General features: G+C 45.8%; 1 protein-coding gene across 2 annotated transcripts in view; it reads right to left on the bottom strand.

The window, feature by feature from the left end:
* Positions 1-21,860, bottom strand: part of MREG (melanoregulin) — a 50,369-nt gene that overhangs the window by 11,219 nt on the left and 17,290 nt on the right. Inside the window, exon 1 of one of the 2 annotated variants that reach the window (XM_010861154.1) lies at positions 1,630-2,979. The exons of the other annotated variant lie outside the window; for it this stretch is intronic. Coding sequence (XP_010859456.1) covers positions 1,630-1,668 — 39 coding nt within the window. The 5' untranslated portion in view covers positions 1,669-2,979. Of the gene's footprint in view, positions 1-1,629; positions 2,980-21,860 lie in introns of those variants that run through there. 2 annotated transcript variants of the gene reach the window in all.

Genomic DNA, 21,860 nt, shown 5'->3' on the forward strand with positions numbered 1-21,860 from the left:
GTACTTTAGGGGCTTCCCTGGTGGCTCAGACAGTAAAGAACCCACCTACAACGAAGAGACCTGGGTTCAGTCCCTGGGTTTGGGAGATCCCTAGAGGCAAGCACGGCAACCCACTCCAGTATTCTTGCCTCGAGGATCCCCATGGACAGAGGAGCCTGGTGGGCTACAATCCACAGGGTCGCCAAGAGTCAGACACGACTGAACGACTAAGCACACAGCACGGTGAAAATACACTATATAATTTATCATTTCTAGAAACATAACTTCTGTAGGCTCTTTCAACATAATATATTCCTTCTGTGTCACCTGGAAAAATTAGAAAAGGATTTGAAGGCATTTACAAAAAAAGAGAGTCAGACAGACAGTAGACAGATATAGATAGATAATATTGACAGAGTACCTATAACTTCCCAGGTACTACTCTAAGCTCTTTATATGTATTTATTTAGTTAATTCTCATAATATGACATGTATGAGATGGATTTTCTAAAATATTTTTATTTACTTATTTGGATCTTATTTGCAGCAGGATCTTTAGCTGTGGCACGCAAACTCTTAGTTGCAGTGTCTGGGATTTAGTTCCTGGACCAGGGATCGAAACCCTGGCCCCCTGCATTGGGAACGCAAGGCTTTAGCTACTGGGCTACCAGGGAAGTCTCAATGAGATGGATATTATTATAACATTTGAAAAATGAGGAAACTGAGGCTCAGGGAGATGAAGTACTTGCCCAGGTGTACACACTAGTAGATAAGGAGCTGAGATTTCTGACCCAGGCAGTCTGGTTGTAGGGCCAACATGCATAGCCACTGTCTACCCTGTCTCTTCAAACAGGAAAGTGCTGGGAGGTGGGGGGTGTGGGGAGGAGTTGGTGCATGAGCAAGGTAAGAAGGCAGTTAAAGACAAAAGAGCAGATGATTAGACCAGAGGTCAACCTGAAGGAGGAACAGAGGAAACACAATTAAAATCATGGAAGAAAAAAGAACTTTTCTAAAAGCAAAGTATCCCAGGCTTTAGGCAAGAATGCAGCCATGCAAGAACATCCTTCTCAAGGGCTGACTCCCTGGGAGTCCTTCCTTTGGGGACTTCCGTTCCGTCTCCCCTCCTCAGAGCAGGTGGAGGGACCTCAACCCCCTCAACTACCCCTCTCCCACACCCTCCTGTCCAGCTGGCTACTGTCACCTTTGAGGAGTGAGACAAAGGCAAAACCACTCCCTTCAAGATGCAGATGGGGTGGGCAGTGAGGGGTGGCAGAAGCCAAGGTCTGAGATTCCGAGGACAGAGGAGAAAAGGTCAATGTCTGGGATCGGGCTGTGCTTGTCTGCAAGGCAGAGACAGCTGAGAAACTGCCCACACTTTTCTGAAACTAGGCTTCGAAACTGAGAAAGGCCCCAAGGTTCTTAGACTCATCTACCTACTGGATACTTCCTTTGCTCTTCCCTTGAAGCCCCATCACTCATTTCAGAAGGAGACAGGTCACACTGTCTCCCTTCCCTTGGAAAAGTCCCTGGAAAGCCAGCAGCCCTCTCCTCCCAGGCTTTCAAGATGACTGGGTCACAGGACATCTAATTCAGAAACCCGGCCGGGGCCCCAATGGGCTCACAAGACCAACCACAGTTTCCCTGGCTCACGTGACAGACTTCTTCCTTCCAGAGTGCATCGGCTGGCATCTCTGAACACACACCCGAACGCTTCAACCCCAGAGGCCAAATCCAAGAAATGGATTTCTGCCAGGAACTAGCTCCCTCTTCCTGAGAGGTCAGAGGGTTTCAGTGACGCACTACCAAGACGCCCTTCCCTTTACCCTGCTTCCTCTAATGCCACGTGGTTCTCCACCCTCCCTTCTCGGCTACGTGGTTTCAAAGGGAGCTTCCAGAGCCTTCTCTCTTCCTCCTCATCCCCTTACTCATCAGCGCCTGGCTATCAGCTTTTCAGACCTGCTATCCACGGCAAGTGCCAAGGTCCGTCCCCCACCTCCTCAGCTCAGGAGTAACCCAACAGGAGTGTCCTTTCCTAAAGCATAGGATGCTGACGTGCCCCCCACCCTACTTCTTCCCATGCCTCCCCAGGTCTCTACGGGAAAGAAGCAATAAGCATCTACTAAGTGCCCTTCAGGACACCTGGTGGGGTAGGGTGGACATTAGTCCCCCCATACGGCAGTAGAAAGGTCTGGTTCTTGCCTGGAGTCAGCCAGCAGGAGGTCAGAGGTTCAGACTCCCTGCCTCTAAAGTGCCTCCTCCGGCTCCACTTCCTCACTCTCCTCCCTCCCTCTGCAGGTCTTCTTCCTCCTCTGCCTCTTCTTGTGTGGTCCTCTCCCAAGGCTCTGTGTCAGGTCTTTCCCCTTCCACCTACCTGGATGATGTCCTGTAACGCCCCACCTCTGCTGTCACTACTTCTCGGCCGGTGACTCCCAGGCCTCCTTCTGGGGCCCTGAACCCAAGCCCCAGGTCCAGGTTTCTATTGTCCCCTTTCTGTCAGATGCCTCCACATGGACGGGTGGCTGACCCGGCCACTGGACAGAGCCCAGTCTGACTCCCCACCGGCCTCCACCAAGCCAGCACAGGCCCTCTGACACTCCCAACGTGGCCATCTACCGCTCACTTCACTTCCAGCCCACCTTCTCAACGCATCCAAATCAGTCACCCAGTCCTGGTCCTTCTGCCTCTGTCACAAGATTCCTCTCATATCTATCACCACTGTCTCAGCCTTCATTGGCCTAAACAGCTCCAGTAAAGGTCCCTCTGCTTCCAGAAGTTAACTACTCCAGTCTCCTCCCAACCAGCTATCTTCCTAAAGGTCAGACTGGGTCATTTCTCTCACAGAGAACTCCAGTGGGTACCACTTACTGAAAAAGCAGTGTCAGTCCCAGACAGGCTCTCCATCTTGACCCTGTCTGCCTCTGACCACATTCTACTGTCATCTAAATCCTACCCTGTCTTCCAGGATGATGCTGTGAAAGTGCTGCACTCAATATGCCAGCAAATTTGGAAAAACTCAGCAGTGGTCAAAGGAATGGAAAAGGTCAGTTTTCATTCCAATCCCAAAGAAAGGCAATGCCAAAGAATGCTCAAACTACCTCACAATTGCACTCATCTCACACGCTAGTAAAGTGACGCTCAAAATTCTCCAAGCCAGGCTTCGGCAATACGTAAACCGTGAACTTCCAGATGTTCAAGCTGGTTTTAGAAAAGGCAGAGGAACCAGAGATCAAATTGCCAACATCCACTGGATCATTGAAAAAGCAAGAGAGTTCCAGAAAAACATCTATTTCTGCTTTATTGACTATGCCAAAGCCTTTGACTGTGTGGATCACAATAAACTGTGGAAAATTCTGAAAGAGATGGGAATACCAGACCACCTGACCTGCCTCTTGAGAAACCTGTATACAGGTCAGGAAGTAACAGTTAGAACTGGAGATGGAACAACAGACTGGTTCCAAATAGGAAAAGGAGTATATCAAGGCTGTATATTGTCACCCTGCTTATTTAACTTCTATGCAGAGTACATCACGAGAAATGCTGGGCTGCAGGAAGCACAAGCTGGAATCAAGACTGCTGGGAGAAATATCAATAACCTCAGATATGCATATGACACCACCCTTATGGCAGAAAGGGAAGAGGAACTAAAAAGCCTCTTGATGAAAGTTAAAGAGGAGAGTGAAAAAGTTGGCTTAAAGCTCAACATTCAGAAAGTGAAGATCATGGCATCCAGTCCCATCACTTCATGGCAAATAGATGGGGAAACAGTGTAAACAGTGGCTGACGTTATTTTTCTGGGCTCCAAAATCACTGCAGATGGTGACTGCAGCCATGAAATTAAAAGACGCTTACTCCTTGGAAGGAAAGTTATGACCAACATAGACAGCATATTAAAAAGCAGAGACATTACTTTGTCAACAAAGGTCCGTCTACTCAAGGCTATGGTTTTTCCATTGGTTGTGTGTGGATGTGAGAGTTGGAGTATTAAGAAAGCTGAGCACCAAAGAATTGATGCTTTTGAACTGTGGTGTTGGAGAAGACTCTTGAGAGTCCCTTGGACTGCAAGGAGATCTAACCAGTTCATCCTAAAGGAGATCAGTCCTGGATGTTCATTGGAAGGAGTGATGTTGAAGCTGAAACTCCAATACTTTGGCCACCTGATGCGAAGAGCTGACTCACTGGAAAAGTCCCTGATGCTGGGAAAGATTGAGGGCAGGAGGAAAAGGCGACGACAGAGGATGAGATGGTTGGATGGCATCACCAACTCAATGGACATGGGTTTGGGTGGACTCTGGGAGATGGTGATGGATAGGGAGGCCTGGCGTGCTGAGGTTCATGGGGTCGCAAAGAGTCGGACACAACTAAGCAACTGAACTGAACTGAACTTCCAGGCACAGCCAAATGCCGCCACCTTGAGAAGGCTTTGCTTTTCTTACCAGCTCAAAGGAACTGCTGCTTCTTTTGAAATTCCTCAGCCCCTTTATGGGAACTGCTGTAGAGTTATTTACTGTCGAGATATTGTCATATAGGGGTTTCCCAGGTGGGTCAGCAGTAAAGAATCTGCCTGTCAATGCAGGAGACACAAGAGACATGAGTTCGATTCCTGAATCAGGAAGATCTCCTAGACAAGGAAATGGTAATCCACTCTAATATCCTTGCCCAGAGAATTCCATGGACAGAGGAGTCTGGTGGGCTACAGTCCATGGGGTCACCAAGAGTTTGATGCAACTGAGCACACACGTTGTCATCCAAGCACTTGTAACATCTCTTTCACTTCTAGACTGTGGGCTTTGAGGTTACAAGAGTCTGAATTCATCCATGCCGTACACAGTCCTCTGTACACAGCAGGCGCCCAGTGGGCTGGCTGAACCCAAATGAAAATGACAATTCACAGAAAAGCCACCTTCTGCTGATGACTGAGTGCCTGCTTTGAATCTGGAAAGCAGCACTAAATTTTATCAGAAAAAGCCACATGAGTTCTACTCCATGTGGATTCTCAACAAGGGAGTTTTATATAATCAAGGTATTTTGATCCCCATATTTTGGGGAAGCAGAATAAATTCAAGAAAGATGAAATAAAACAAAATAACCCATTCACCTCTCCTGCTGTGTGCTGATCAAGCAGCTGACATTTGAAAAGTACTTTTCACATAAGTCTCTTTAAATAACAATAGATATTGAGGCTAGACGGTGAGGCAGGCCCTGTCCTGAGCACTCCACATGTGTCCTTGTTTTCATTAGAAAATCTGATGAGCTGGGTTTGTGGATCCTTTTCTAGAAGTGTGTTAAGTGAGACCCTGGGAGGTTAAACAACTCAGCTGCGACCTCACAGCTGTTAAGTAGGGAACCTAAAATTTCAACCCAAGTCTCTTTGACTCCTTAACCCAGGCTTCTCCCAGTATCCTAAGCTGCACCAATTAGGCCCAAATTTAGCTCACTCCATGGCCCTTCCCTGTCACCAATGTGGAAACTGGGACACAGAGAAAGAAAGGGAACATAATGCAGGGACTTTCACTGCTGAAGCGGCTCTGGCAGGGCCACTAGGATCCAGAGGACAGACAGGCCCTGCCCTGCTCTCCACACCCTGGACCACACCCCCCTCACTGCCCAGCAACCGGGTCCCAGCGCAAGGGGCCAGTGGGGAGAGGAGGAAAGAGGAGATTATGCAGAAGAAGCTCAGAGCTTGGTCTGGACAGAGTCAAGGCCACCCACCCAAGAGAGGCACCCTCTGTGGGGACTATAAAAGCCCATTCTCTCCACCCTCCACCCCACGGTGTGTGAGCAGCAAAGACAGGACTGTATTTCACTGTTCCTAGATTGCCGCTCCACTCATCAGCTTCTGCTTCCACCTCAGCCCAAGATCAGATGAGAAAGTCGGTGTGATAGAGGAGAAACCGCAGACCAGATGAACACTGCAGGAGGTGGCAGTAGGGAGCAGAGGCCAAGGAGGAGCCAGTGCCTGGGGCCCTGGTGCTCAGTCCTTGGAGGCTCCAGAATTTGGAGGGCCCTCCAACAGCTCCCAACAAGGCTTGGCCTGATCGAGGCAGGAGAGAAGGGGACAGGACACAAACTTTAAATGAATGACGTAGTGGGGCTTCCCTGGTGGCTCAGTGGTAAAGAATCCTCCTGCCAATGCAGGAGACACAGGTTTGATTCCTGTTCTGGGAAGATCCCACATTCCTCAAAACAACTAAGCTGTGTGCCACATCTATAGAGCCTGCGCTCTAGAGCCCGGGAACTGCAGCTATGGAGTCCGTGTGGCAACTATTGAAGCTGGCATGCCCTAGAGCCCGTGCCCCACCACAAGAGAAGCCACTGCAATGAGAAGCCTGCCCACCTCAATGAAGAATGGCTAGCTCTCCCCTCACCACAACTAGAGAAAAGCCCTTGCGGTGACGAAGACCCACAACAGCCAAAATAAATAAATAAAATTATTTTTTAAAAAAAGAATGACATAGTTGTTCAGGATGCAACATGAACTGGTTAGAACCTAACAGGCCCAAGATGGCAAAAGATTTAACTTCCAGTAGACCTTGAGCCTCATTATATGCTTATTATAATACATTAGCATATGCTAAATGACACACCCACCAGCACCATGACAGTTCCAAAGCCAACCATCAAAGTGGGCACTGGCCCGATTCCTGGAAATCTCTGCCCCTGCCCTAAAATAATTGGGATAATCCCCCCACTCATTAGCCTATGAAATTACCCAGCCCATAAAGAATAACCAACCTCACACCTCGTGGCCTCTTAACTTCTGAAACAGCCCACACTCTGTCTGTGGAGCATATCCCTCCTTGAATGAACCTGCTTTCCCACTTAGCTCTCAGGGCAGAGCCCTCCTGCATGCCCATTTGTGTCTTTCACAAGCATTCTACATCATTAATAATAAATCTACTTCTTGCCTATCACTTGGCCTCTTGCTGAATTCCTTCTGTGCTAAGACGTGGGGTTTCCTTTCTTTCTTTTCTTAATATTTATTTGGCTGCATCGGGTCTTAGTTTCCAGCCTGCAGGATCTTTAGCCAACTCTTAGTTGCCGAATCTAGTTCCCTGACCAGGGATCAAACCCAGATCCCCTGCATTGGGAGCATGGAGTCTTAACCCTGGACCACCAGGGAAGTCCCAGACTGTTTCAACTGGGAGACTGTGGGTTCAAGTCCCCTTCTAAGCCAGAGATTGTGGGTTCAAGTCCATCTCACGTGCGGCTGAATTCCAGTCCCTTCCAAAGGAGAGAAGTTAGAAGACTTGGGCTCAAGTCCCAGGTGAGGTGAGCCTGGGATCGGGTCCCAGTCTGAAGTGAGTAGTTTCATTACTGCTTCAGCCCAGACATCTCGCTACTCTGGAACATCCGCTCCACACAAGACCTATCGGTCGGTAACTAAGGCCTATGGAAACGAGCCTTTTCAGTTGGGAAGGTCAAACTCTGATGAGGTTCTCTCTCCCCTAATCTCCTCAGACCCACCGATCCAGGGAGATAAGAACAAGCCTCTGGGGACTTCCCTGTCATTTCAATAGTTAAGACCTCACTTTCCAAGGCAGGGTGTGTAGGTTCCATCCCTGGTCAGGGAGCTAAGACTCCCACGTGCCTTGTGGCCAAAACAAACAAACAAACAAAAGTTGAACAGAAGCAATACTGTAACAAATTCAATAAAATTTAAACTTTTAAAATGGTCCGCATCAAAATAATCTTTAAAAAAAATAAAGCTCACATTAAAAAAAAAAGGGAACAAGCTTCTGACTTACAGGTTTCCATCTCTGAGCAAACTCTGGGAGACAGTGAAGGAGGACAGGGGAGCTTAGCGTGCTGCAGTCCATGGGGTCGCAAAGAGTCAGACATGACTGAGCGACTGAACAACTCCTTCCTCCTGACCTTCCAGAGCCATCTACTTGCCTTCTCTCTGAATCCCAGAGAAAGCTGGGCCTTAGTTGGGTAAGCTTGCTGCACAAACTGCTAGGCTCTGAGACCCCCACCCCAGATGCTCTAGTTAACAGGAGTCCCCAGGCTCCAGGCTGCAAAGTAGTACCTCCTGTCAGATCAGAGGTGGCATTAGATTAGAAATAAGTGCACAATAAATGTAATGCACTTGAATCGTCCCCAAACCATCCCCCGATCCCTGGTCTTTGGAAAAACTGTCTCCCACGAAATCGGTCCCTGGTGCCAAAAAGGTTGGGGACCTCTGCTCTAATACTTAAAAGACAATAAAGTGAAACTTGCCCAAGGTCTGGCAGATTGGGCAGTTTGACCCGACCTACCAGGCAGAGCCTCAAACCCCAAACAGCATCCTGCAGTTCCTGCCTGAGGCACCATGGAAAAGTACATCCTGAGATGGTTGGGTGGCATCACCGACTCAATGGACATGAGTCTAAGCAAACTCCAGGAGACAGTGAAAGACAGGAGAGCCTGGTGTACTGCAGTCTGTGTGGTCGCCAAGAGTCAGACACGACTGAGCTACTGAACCACCACTACCCCTGGTTGCTAATGTAGATCCACTGCCCTCTGCGAGCTCTTGTGTTAAGACCTAGAACCAGGGCTAGAAGTCGGACCCAGAACAAGTCAAATGCAAGTACCAAGTAATGCTTTGCCAACTCTCCCTGCTGATTTATATTCCGCAGTTCGGCTGGAGTTCTGGAAACAGACTGCCTTGCAGCCAGTGGCCACTGACCTAATTCTTTTTCTGTTTTTAACCAGATTAAGCCGAGGGATAACTTGCAGCTCCGGCTGTGGATGGATGCCAGCAAAGCCACGGATGGGGCCGTTAAGCAAAGAGATTTCAAGTCAGTCCTGTCGAATTTGCGTGGTTCCAGCCTACACACAATTTTAGCAATGGTAGAAGGGCCCCACTCAGGAGGCGATGGGGCCAACACAGCCAGTGCAAAGAACTGGGCCTCGGTGTTTTCCTGTGACACTATAACTCACTGGAACCCATTCTCGGATCTGCTGCTCAGGCCACAGCAAGAAAGAGACAATTAGTTGTTGTCACTAAAGGCATAGGATAATAAGTCAATTCCTGTGCATGGAGTAGAAAGAGGGGCTTGAATTTCTGGCAAGACAGAAACAGCCAATTACTTTAAGTGTGTACCTTCAAGGAAGGCAGCATCTTCAAATTACCTAGCAAGTCTGGATGTAACCATGGATTGTCTGCGTGCAGAGTCTAGAGGGCATCGCAAAGGTCAGCCACCCACCCTCAGCCTCTAGCCCTGGGCTGTGCAATATGGCAGCTGCTGACCATGCCTGGCGAGTCAGCACCTCCAGTGAGGCTCACCCAAATGGAAAGATGCCATAAATGTAAATACATGCTGAAGAGTGGCAGTTTGCAAAAGGACACCTCTTTATCCAGACCTTACCAGAAAACATTTCTATGTGGGTCCGTAAGAACTGCAGGTTCTTTCCAGGTGACAGTCGGGGGAGAAGTCACTGCCCCTATCATTGGTAGCGTGTCTTTCACTGTCTAAAAATGCTTTTGTACCATAATCTCATTGAACTGATTCCTATACCTGGGCAAATGTCATACTACTTTGAAAGACCTCCAAGGCAACAGAAAAATATATAATTTGACTAAATAAAAACCTGAAACTTAGTCACGGAGAAAAAATAATATTAAAAAGACAAGTAACATAGTGGAAAAAGCATTTGATACAAGTATGGTTGTTTAGTCACTCGGTTGTGTCTGACTCTTTGTGACCCCATGGACAGAAGCCATGGATAGATAATTCATGAAAGGATCAATTAGGAAATAATTATCTACCCTTCAGGAATTCTCAATGAAACAATAAATTTTGTCTTGTTGTTGTCTAGCCAAATTGTATAAGGGCTTCCCTAGTGGCTCAGATGGTAAAGAATCTGCCTGCAATGCAAGAGACCCAGGTTCGAGCTCTGGGTTGGGAAGATTCCCTGGAGAAGGGAATGGCAACCCATTCCAGTATTCTTGCCTGGAGAATCCCATGGACAGAGGAGCCTGGTGGGCTAAAGTCCATGGGATTACAAAGAGTCGGACACAACTGATCAACTAAGCAACCCTTATGAACCCTTACAATTAGCCAAATTATCTATTAAAAATAAAAGAAAATGAGAACATCCAGTGCTGGGAAGGATGTGGTGAAAGGCGCTCTTTTGTATTGAGAGTTATGAAACTGGTGTTACTTTATTTTTTTCACAGATAGTGAAAACTATTTGGCAGTATATATCAGAGTATATAAAAATGGATAAAATCTTTAATCTATGAATTACAGTGTGAAGAATCTAGCCTAAGGAAATAATCTCAAATGCAAAAAAGGTCAATGCAAATAATGTGCTTTAAAGCACTAATTAAAAGATGATGGATGAAAAAAGACTTAAATGATACATTAGTGATCAGTGTTAGTTAAAGCAGACTATATATATTTATCATAACATATTTTTGAAACAAGTGTATATATTCACATTAGTATATATACATTATATACATAAATACACACACATAATATACAAGTGTATATGCATAATATATATAATACATACATATATGTATGTATGTATAGTCTATATACATAATATATACACTATATATAATATTATGTATATATGTAATATTATGTATAGTGTATATACATAATACATATATATATTCTCCCTTCTGGAGAAAGGAATGGAAAATATTCTTGCCTGGAGAATTCCATGGACAGAGGAGAATAACTACATACATGTCTGTGCATATCTATATATATGTATATTTTGTCTCAAAAAAAGCAAAAGAAAAATGCAATAAAGTAGTATAATAGTGTTTAATCTAAGGATAAGATTATGTGTAGATGATTTTTTTCCCTATATGTTCCAAATTTTCCATAATGATCATGTACTTCTTTTATATTCAGAATAGAAACTTTAAAACTTTAATATCCCCAAGAACTATTTTTATTGATTTTTGTTATTTTTAATGATTTCCTTTATTAACCTAACCAAGTATCTAACTGCTTCAAAAATAGAAAAATCTAGCTATGGGTATTACTGTAAGTCGAATTTATTTTTAAAAGTATTTACCGTGTTCTGGATTCAATGCACAGACCTTAGGTCACCTGATGCTGAAGTGAAAAGCCTGTCAATAAGTCTGCAAGTTCCTGTGCATGTTACAATATTTAGCTGAAAACACTGTTGCTTCTGTGGGCGTTTACTCTGAATTCAGGATCTCTGCCAGCTTCAAAGAGAAGGAAGAAAAAGGGGAAGGAGCAAGGACAATATGATAACCCGGAAGGGGGTGGCCGGTACATGCAAAACTCAGCAGAGCCAGGCTGACAGACAGCAGAGAGGAGGAAGGAGAGAAAGGAGGAAGCTGTCATTTGCTTTGAAAAACTAACAACCCCCCAAATCTGACCATTTTCTACTTTTTTTAATGAAAATAATTGTTTATAGTGATAACCCTTTCTGTAATTACTCTTTTTCCATACTTTATTACCAGGAACCCAAATTATAATTGTCCTTCATTTGAAAGCTGCCAAATTGCTTTTATTTCTGCCTAACCCTGAATAATTCCACTTTTTTATACCTTCAGGAGTTAAATAGCTGGCCTGTGGTCCATTTACTGGCTATGTGTATATGTGTGTGTGTTGAGGGTAGGCGTGGGTAAGCCTCCCCAAAAAAGGAAAGAAGGCAGGTGTGTGCATTCATGCTATGTTGCTTCAGTCATTTCCGACTCTACGTAACCCTATGGGCTTCCCCACGTGCTCAGGAGTAAAGATTCTGCCTGCAGTTCACAAGCCACAGGAGACACGGGTTCGAACCCAGGGTCAGGAAGATCCCCTGGAGAAGGGAATGGCTACCCACTCCAACATTCTTGCCTGGAGAATCCCATGGACAGAGGAGCCTGACGGGCTACAGTCCATGGGGTCACAAAGAGTCGGACACTACTGAATTGATATCATGGACTGTAGCATGCCAGGCTCCTCTGTCCATGGGGATTCTCCAGGCAAGAAGACTGGAGTGGGTTGCCATGCCCTCCTCCAGGGGATCTTCCCAACCCAGGGACTGAACTCGCTGCATTGGAAGGTGGATTCTTTACCATGAACACCACCTGGGAAGCCCAAGAAGCCAGGTAAATCTATCTGATTTTCTTATCAAGTGAACCTCCAGGTAACTAGACTAACAGTATTTGCTAGGAAGAAGGTTTGACTATAGAATACCCTTAGCAGGATGTCTCTGGCCATAGGATGACTTGGACTCAAGACATCAAATATCTTTGGGGTATAGTCCCTGGAGAATGTCACATATTCTACAGAATAATGAGGGGGCATACACCAGAGCTCTTTCATAATTTAAATGCTTTGCACTGTTTGAGGTAACCCCATGGACCTCATCTAGTATTCTGAGTCAGGGGTACATGTCCTGAGGGGTGCAGGGGGCCCTGGGAGACATTCTCAGTGTGCCAGACTTCTCTCTGCTTCTCCCGAGCCTCTCAATTGTCTGTGTCACTGAAAGTGCTAGTAAAGCCTGGAAGAGGTGGTGGTTTAGTCGCTCAGTCGTGTCCGACTCTTTGCGACCCCATGAACTGTAGCCTGCCAGGCTCCTCTGTCTATAGGATTTCCCAGGCAAGAATACTAGAGCGGGTAGCCATTCCTTTCTCCAGGGGATCTTCCTGACCCAGAGATTGAACCTAGGTCTCATGCATCACAGGCAGATTCTTTACCAACTGAGTTCTCAGGGGAAGTTTGACGCTGGGTAAAATCTATGATCCGTGTGAATCTGATTTAACAATCTGCGTTCACCCCACCTCTCCCTCACTTGACTCCTACTTTCTAATTTTTCTGTATTTTCATTGTCTACTCCAGACCTGCTCTAAGTGATCTATGTATGTCTTTTTGAAGACACGGACCTGTAAACTGAACCATTGCCCAATCACTCGAAGAACATCTCCAGCACGGGCATACCGCGGAGTCACAGAGACCCTTTCAAAAGAGGCACAAAATGCTTGCTCTGTCAGCTGTCAATGACGACAGGGTTCCTATAACAATCGCAAGTTATTATTTAGAGTCAAGCCTTGTAAAATATTTTTCCTTACAACTCCAGTATCTCGCCTGCTGTCCATGTTTTACTCCTCTACCATCTTCAGCAGAACCCAAAGATGACTCTCCCCCATTCAAGTGTTCGGAGGTGACTCTGACAAAGCCCCTAGCGTGATGTAATGCCTCCGCCTCAAGGCAAAATAATGGTTTAAGTGGAAGCAGTCCTGTAATTGCCCAGAAACACACTGGTTAACACATGGTTTATAATTACTTCAGTCTTCACTGGCTGTCATAAACACATGGATGACCCTTTGTCAAGCCAATTAGGAAGCTGCCTTCATGAATCCTAAATTCGGCAACCATTTCCAGTTTTCCAGACCTCTGCCTTGTCAGTCACCTGCCTGTTTCCTTATTAACATGGCAGGCTTTAATTAATTCAAACAAAGCCCCTAAAACAATCCCTCTGCATTTAAAATTCTCAGATTGTTAAAACAGTGGCACCCATCCATGGTAAAATTAACATGTTTAGAAATGCTAGGTTGTTTTTTAAAATGTTGACTAATCTAACATGATACATAATTTCTAGGCATTTTTCAAAAGAAAAAAGCATCAGGAATTGACAGCTGTTTTGCACCCATAAATGAAAAGGCTCAAAGGGTCTCTCAGGTTCCAGAGAGGATGTCTTCTTCCAAAGTATCATCAAGCAGTGGATGTGGGGAGCCCTCCTCAAGGGGCGTTGATTATGTGTCCTTGTTGTTTGAAAAATTATATCTGCCACACAAGCATTTGAGCCAAGTATGTTGCTGTTGTTTGGTTGCTAAGTCGTTTCCTACTCTGGGACACCATGACTGCAGCATGCCAGGCTTCCCTCTCCTTCACTATTTCCCAGAGTTTGCTCAAATTCATGTTCATTGAGTCAGTGATGCTATCTAACCATCTCATCCTCTTCTTCCCTCTTCTCCTTTGGCCTTCAATCTTTCCCAGCATCAGGGTCTTTTCCAATGAGTTGGCTCTTTGGATCAGGTGGCCAAAGTATCAGAGCTTCTGCTGAGCACCAAACCACAAGCAAAGCTTGGATGGCATCAAGCCAGATACTAAATATTTTAGGGTTTACAAGACACATTTAATGGCTTTTCATATTTCACAACACATATTTGACAAAACATATTTCATATGTTTACAAGACGTATTTAATGGTTTTTCGAGTAGTCATGTATGGATATCAGAGTTGGACCACAGAGACAGCCGAGTGCCAAAGAACTGATGCTTCTGAACTGGGGTGTTGGAAAAGGCTTTTGAGAGTCCCTTGGACTGCAAGGAGATCAAAGCAGTCAGTCCTAAAGGAAATCAGTCCTGAATATTCATTGGAAGGACTGATGCTGAAGCTGAAACGCCAATACTCTGGCCACCAGATGCGAAGAGCTGACTCATTGGAAAAGTCGGACACAACTGAGCGACTGAACTGAACTGAACTGACAGAACACAAGGTCTCCATCACAATTACTCATCTTTGTCACTGAAGCACCAAAGCATCCAGAAAACACATATAAACAAGTGGGAGTGTCTGTGTTTCAATAAAACTGGAATTTGGCCCGTGGACCACAGCTTGCCTAGACTGTGGAGAGAGACACGTGGCATGGAGGAATCCAGTCCACCTGACTTACTCTCAGAAACACTCCCACCCCCATTTCCACAGTGCACACATCTCACTCAAAGGAGGCCTGAATCCTTAAAATGCAGGTACCCAGGATGACAGCACTTAACATTTCTTACGTTAAAAGCCGCGTCAGTGCTCCATGGTTCACAGGCCATTAAGCAGAGAAACTTCTGAGACCATGTCCTCACCTCGCCCTCTAAGTTCTTGCCTTTCCTCAGACCAGGGCAGTTTCAATTAGATCTGTTTTCTGGTAGGTTTCATGGAAGAGGGAAGTGTGAAGAGTTCCAAAAATAACAGAAAAAAGTTTAAAAACCACACACATACACCAAAGCATTGACCCATGGTCAAACTTTCAGTCATGATGCCAACATGAGAACTATTTTAAGGGTGTTGAGAATTGTCAAGCATCTGAGATTTGACTCACAAGCTTAGAAACTAACATGGTCTTCTGCCACAGCTTCACGAGAGCTGGAAAAAGACACAAGACTCCAGGGTCAGAAACAAAGACTCCAGCATGAGCAGATCAGCATTCTTCAGGCCAAATCCCACCCAGTAGTGAGAAGAGAGCTAAATGATGCCTACACGTGCAGTAGGCTACATTACAGGAAAGGAACCCTAAACTCAGGCAACCTGACCTTTTATAATGGGAAAGACCCACCCACCCTTTGCTCCAGAAGGAGACCTGGCTCTACCTCCCAAGGCTGTTCACTGTAAAACACCCTGACAAGACAGTCCAGACAAAGGGCAGACAGTCTTTGCTCAGGGTGTGTGCAGAGATCAGGATTCCCGTGGAGATGTATCTCGCAATGTGGAGGAGAGGCACAGTGCAAGGCCAGGCCTGCTCGGGACTCCCAGGGAGTGCAAGCTGCCCAGAATAGAAGTAACTGGGGCCAGAGAAGAACAGATCTTGCAAAGGAACAAAGTAGCATTTCCTATTTGATTAATTCAAAAGCACTCCCTACCCCTCTTAGAATTCTAAACCCTCACAGTGCCTATCAGGCCTGAGGGGTCTGGTCCTTGCCAGTCTGCTCAGGGTCGTGCGGCACAGACCCTCCCCTGGCTCCCTCTGCTGCAGCCACGCTGGCCTCCTTGCTGTCCCGGCACACCGTGCTCATTGCTGCCCTGAGCCTCTGCACGTGCTGTCCCTCTGCCTGGAATGCCCTTTACAAGGCTCAGTTCCCAGCCCAATCAGGTCTCTGCACTGAGCCCAAAGTCACTTTCTGTTCCCTCATATTATCTTATTTTTCTTCCAAATGCTTATCACAACTGAAAGGGGAGAAGGTTTTGTTACCCTAAAACATATCTCTTTGGCATAAGGATTACTGGGTTGGCCAACAAGTTCATTCAGGTTTTTCCATAAGATGTTCCAGGAAAATCTGAATGAACTTTTTGGCCAACCCAATATTTGAGGGTAAAGGCAATCAAAACCCATCAGATTTAAGAAAAGTCAACCACCTAAATTTATATTGGAAAGGTGGCCTGTACCCATAATTATTTTTTATCTAGGAAACGTATCTGCATAACAGGGAAACTTGTTTTTCAAACATCTCCTCTGCCTTCCCATGAATGGCTTTCCTCCAACTTTGAACCCCCAGACTTCTACACCCCTTTTCTTCATTCAGGATGTTACATAAACTTCAATTATGTGGTTGCCCTTTGAGTCTTCATATCTTTATGGGAATCTCATATATACATAATTAAGTTTATTTTTCTCCTGTTAATCTGTCTTATATCAATTTAATTATCAGTCCAGCCAAAGAAGGGAAGAAAGGAAAATTTTTCCACCGCTACATAACCTTGTGTTGTTGCTCAGTCACTAAGTTCTGTCCAACTCTTTGTGACCCCATGGACTGCAGCACGCCAGCTTCCCTGTCCTTCACTATCTCCTGGAGTTTGCTCAAACTCATGTCTAATAAGTCAGTGATGCCATCCAACCGTCTTCATTCTCTGTTGCTCCCTTCTCCTCCTGCCTTCAATCTTTCCCTGCATCAGGGTCTTTTCCAATAAGTCAGCTCTTTGCATCAGGTGGCCAAAATATTGGAGTTTCAGCTTTAGCATCAGTCCTTCCAATGAATATTCAGGGTTAATTTTAATCTTTAGGATTGACTGGTTTGATCTCCTTGCTTTCCAAGAGACTCTCAAGAATCTTCTCCAACACCACAATTCAAAAGCATCGACTATTTGGTGTTCAGCTTTCTTTATGGTCCAACTCTCACATCCATACATGACTAATGGAAAGACCATAGCTTTGACTATACGGGCCTCTGCAGCCAAAGTGATGTCTCTGCTTTTTAATACACTATCTAGGTCTGTCATAGCTTTCCTTCTAAGGAGCAAGCAAAACCTGCATTATTTGTTGTCAGTGTCCTTTTAATAGAATGTAAGCTCCCTGAGGGCAGACTCTTTAAACACTGCTATAACCACAGGGTCTACATCTGATGACCAAACAAAGTAACTATTTCTGGTCCCCACAAAATTTGTATGCCAAGTCCTAACCCCCAGTGCCTCAGAGTGTGACTTTATTGGGAAACAGTGTCTCTACAAAAGTGATCAAGTTAAAATGAAGTCATTAAAGTGAGCCCTAATGCAACATGACTGATGAGCTTGCAAGGAAGGTGACATGTGCCAGAAGCACACTGTACACGGCCACGATAGGTTGAAAAGGTGACAGACAGCGCCAGACGTCCCTGGTGATCCAGTGGCTAAGACTCCACACGCCCAGTTCCAGAGGCCTGAGTTCAATCCCTGGTCAGGGGACTAGTCCCACATATCACAGCTGAGAGCTCACACCCCACAGTTAAAGATGTCATGTGCCTCAACAGAGATCAAAGGTCATGCATGAGGCAACAAAGACCAGGTGCAGTCAAAGAAATAAACACTTTTAAAAAAGAAAGGAAGAAAGGAAGAAAATAAGTCACTGCAGTGAAAAAAGAGAAGCAGCAATAGTAACTACTCTCCACCCAACAGAGAATGGTCCCTCTGAAACACTTCTAGTGTTTATGTTCAAAGTGTTAGTCATTCAGTTGTGTCTGACTCACAGCGACCCCGTGGACTGTAGTCTGCCAGGCTTCTCTGTCCGTGGAATTCTCCAGGCAAGAATACTGGAGTGGGTTGCCATTCCCTTCTTCAGGGAATCTTCCTCACCCAGGGATCCAACCTGGGTCTCTTGCATTACAGGCAGGTTCTTTCCTGTCTGAGCCACCAGGGAAGCCCAAATATGTTTGAAGATGCTTTCTATCCCCTAAATGTCACTTTAAAGCAGGTAAAAGATAAACAGCATGTCATGGATCAAAATACGAAGGTGAGAACTGAAGCATCAATGAAAATGCTGAGAGTTCAAAAACACTCAGCAATGAAAAACCTAGATACATGTGGGCTTGAGCCAGTTCCTCTCAGTGACTAAATCTAAGCCCGCATCGGCCAAGACGTTCACTTTAAATGCAAGCCCAGACAAGGGTGAAAATATGAGCAAGCAAAATGCAGAGAAGGATGGACAAAAAAAATCAGGTTCTGCTTGTTTCCCTGCTGGGACACATTACAAAGCCCTGCCCTCTGCTTTCCATGGCTGGAAGAAGAGCCAGGAGCAGGAGAAACCAGAGAGGAAGGAAAGACCTTTCCAAACTAGGGCAGAAGAACAGGCAGAGTGAGTGGTGTGAACGGCAGCCAGTGTTTCCACATCAGCAGAAGATCTGCCAGCTCGAAGGGAGATGGTGTTCAAATGTCCCTGCCTTACCTGACCTCAGTCAGATGGCTAGCATACCCAGGCACCCCCAGCTCACTGTCCACATTCTTATGCAGCTCAAGGCTGGTGCTTGCTGTGCTTGATGCTGACTGCCAGTCTATGCCAAAGTCCACTCCTTTCAACATTTCAGCCCTTAGGGCCCACAAAATCCTTTGGGATAAGAGGCAGACTGGCTCATCCAGTGCCCTGACCTCCATCCTCAGGGACCTCAGACAAGATTCTGTCCCTACCCCAGGAATCTCACACGGCATGCGTCTGGCAGTGTTTCCAAGGTGATGAGGTTGCTCCAACCCTAGTTCAGGACCAAAAACCACAGTGACAACAGGCATGAATACATCTGGACGCCCAGCAAGAAACCACCACACTGAGGGACCTCTCTGCTCAGAAAACCTCCGCTCTTTCTCACATTTCACCAGTGATGATGAGTTCAGGGTCACACATTTCCTCCTTCAAGTCATTCATACTCTTCACTGAATTCCTCTAGCTTTGACCTAATACTTGTTTCTTTTTAAATTTCCAGTTGAGCTGAGCCTACAGAGAGTAAAAGGATGTTGAATTGGGTGGAAAGATGGGAGGAAAAAAATGTTAGTGATGGGATAACTGGGGGTAGGGGGCCCAGGCTTGGTGAGGAGCCAACAAAAGGGGCATGGCCAGAGGGTACCATGAGAAGAATCCTGGCGGGGGCAGGGGGCGGGGGGTCAAGAAGTCAATGGGGTCCCAGAAAGGCAGGGAGAATAGTTCTGCACTCGAAGGTTGCCCATCTTGGGAGTGACAAATACATCCCTGGGTAGTTTAGTCTTACTTCAAGCAGTCTCCTGTTTGCACATCACCTTTTTCCTCACACCCCATCACCCTTCCCTCCAGGCTTCTGCCTAGAGGCAAATGGATGATGGCTGAAGAGCATGGCCTACAGTCATTTCCCAGAAGGAAAAAATACAGAAACCGCACTGACTTTAGACAGATGATAGTCTATGCAGTGTAAGATGACAAGAGGGCATTTTAAAACTTATTTTCGCACATTGCCAAGGCTGGGCTGGAAGAGCAGACACCCTGACCAGTCCCTGGTCTGAGGGTCTCTCTCTTCTTACAAGCTGTGGACACTCCCATCCATAGCTCTCCTCGGAGTCCACCAAGCTTTAAGTGACTGCTGGCAAAGAGTCAACAGATAAAAGCTCGTGTCCCTGAAGCATGTCCTGTGTTTAACAACAAACTCAACCACACGGACATTTTATTTCGACCACTTGTACATGGTTTCAAAACTTCCTGGTAAACTCGCCAAGGCTGGCAAAAACAAGTAAGAGTAAAAACTAAACTCCGAGAGACTGAGGTGCATTCAACTGCACAATGAAACAAAAAGTATCCTGGTGAGTCTGTGAGCCCTTCCTCCTGCCTGGCCCCTCCCTGATGACTGCCCAGCATCGGGGCCTGGGGAATCGGCAGGAGCACAGGATCTTCTGGTTCTTGGATCCACAGCCAGGACAGATGACGTGGGGCCCAAACACACACTGCTCATTGCGTGTGGCCTCCTACCGCAAACCACATCCATTGGAGAAGGAACCAGGTAAACTTGACTCAGGTCCACTGAAACTAGTTACAAGTTATTTACTTTTTTAAGGTTTTGTCTATGTTTACTTAATAATAATAATAATAATAACTCAGAGCAAGTTTCAGTGGATTTTTCTTTTTAAATCTTTGTTTATGCTTACCTACCTACTCCAGTTATGCCTTAAATCAAATCCCTAATGATTATACAGTGGAAGTGAGAAATAGCATATTAAAAAGCAGGGACACTACTTTGCCAACAAAGGTCCATCTAGTCAAGGCTATGGTTTTTCCAATAGTCATGCACGGATGTGAGAGGTGGACTCTAAAGAAAGCTGAGCACTGAAGAATTGATGCTTTTGAACTACAGTGTTGGAGAAGACTCTTGAGAGTGCCCTGGACTGCAAGGAGATCCAGCCACTCCATCCTAAAGATCAGTCCTGGGTGTTCTTTGGAAGGACTGATCTGAAGCTGAAACTCCAGTACTTTGGCCACCTCATGCGAAGAGCTGACTCATTGGAAAAGACCCTGATGCTGGGAGGGATTGGGAGCAGAAGGAGAAGGGGACCACAGAGGATGAGATGGCTGGATGGCATCACTGACTCAATGGACATGAGTTTGATTAAACTCTGGGAGTTGGTGATGGACACTGAGGCTTGTCATGCTGCAGTCCATGGGGTCACAAAGAGTTGGACACGACTGAGCAACTGAACTGACTGATCCACTCCAGTACTCTTGCCTGGAGAATCCCATGGACAGAAGAGCCTTGTGGGCCACAGTCCATGGGGTCACACAGAGTCAGACACGACTGAGCAACTAACACACACACACACATTTAATTTTCAAAAAATATTTTAATGTTGTTGGAGTATAACTGATTTACAGTGTTTTGTTAGTTTCAGGTGTACTGTAAAGTGATTCAGTTACACTTATGCAAATAGTCATCACTTTTTAGATTCTTTTCTCACATAGGTTATCAGATAATACTGGGCAGAGTTCCCTGTGCTATTCAGTAGGGCCCTTCGGTCATCTACCTTATATATAGCAGTACTGGTGTGTGCATCCCAAACTCCTGATTTATCCACACTTCCCTCAACATTTCCTCTTTGGTACCCGTTAAGTTTTTTTTCAACATTTATAAATCTGCTTCTGTTTTGTAAATGAGTTCATTTGTATCTTTTTTAAAAATTAGATTCCACATATGAGTAGTATCATATGGTATTTGTCTTTCTCTGTATGTCTTCCTTCACTTAGTATGATAATCTCTAGGTCTAGGCTCCAAGTTATTTAATAATGACAACAGCAATGTGGTAAACAAGCTTGGGAGTGACTTTACCTAACCTCATTTCTAATTAAACAGAAGGATTATTTCAAGAGGGCAGACCCAGTTTGTATTCATTCATAAGCCACCTGACCTGCCTCTTGTATTGCAAACCCATCAAAGGGCACAGCTCCCTCCAGGGTTGGGGGGACAGCATGGTCACATGGTCTAATTATGATGTAAAAACAGCTACCCAGGGACTGAATACCTAAATGGAAGGTTGGTTTCATTTCAAGAAAAATATGATCTCCTTTCAGAACACTCTGGGGATTTTAGGGCGAAGAAACGACAGATCTGGGCCCCCAACAGAACCGGGCGGGTGCTGCCATCCACCCCGCCTCCCCGCCAGCTCCCACTCCCTGCATCCGCTCAAAACCAGAAAGCTGTTCTTACAGAGGACTCCCCATAAGCCTTCCGAGATTCCCCAGCTGAGCACATTCACACCCTGCAGTCCCAGCGCACCAGTATCCAGGGCTCTGGCAGGCTCTGTGCAATTAAGAGCCGTTTTCTGTTACTCTAAGACAACCAAGACCAATCAAAAGAAGTGGCGGGGGAGGGGTAGTGGAGAAGGTGGGGGTGGGGAGGCAGCAGACAACCACAGCTCTGTTAATTACCATGTGAATTTACAGGTGGTTGGAGGGGAGG

Source organism: Bison bison, unplaced genomic scaffold (genome assembly GCF_000754665.1).
Source record: "Bison bison bison isolate TAMUID 2011002044 unplaced genomic scaffold, Bison_UMD1.0 scf7180017864471, whole genome shotgun sequence".
Lineage (NCBI taxonomy): Eukaryota > Metazoa > Chordata > Mammalia > Artiodactyla > Bovidae > Bison > Bison bison.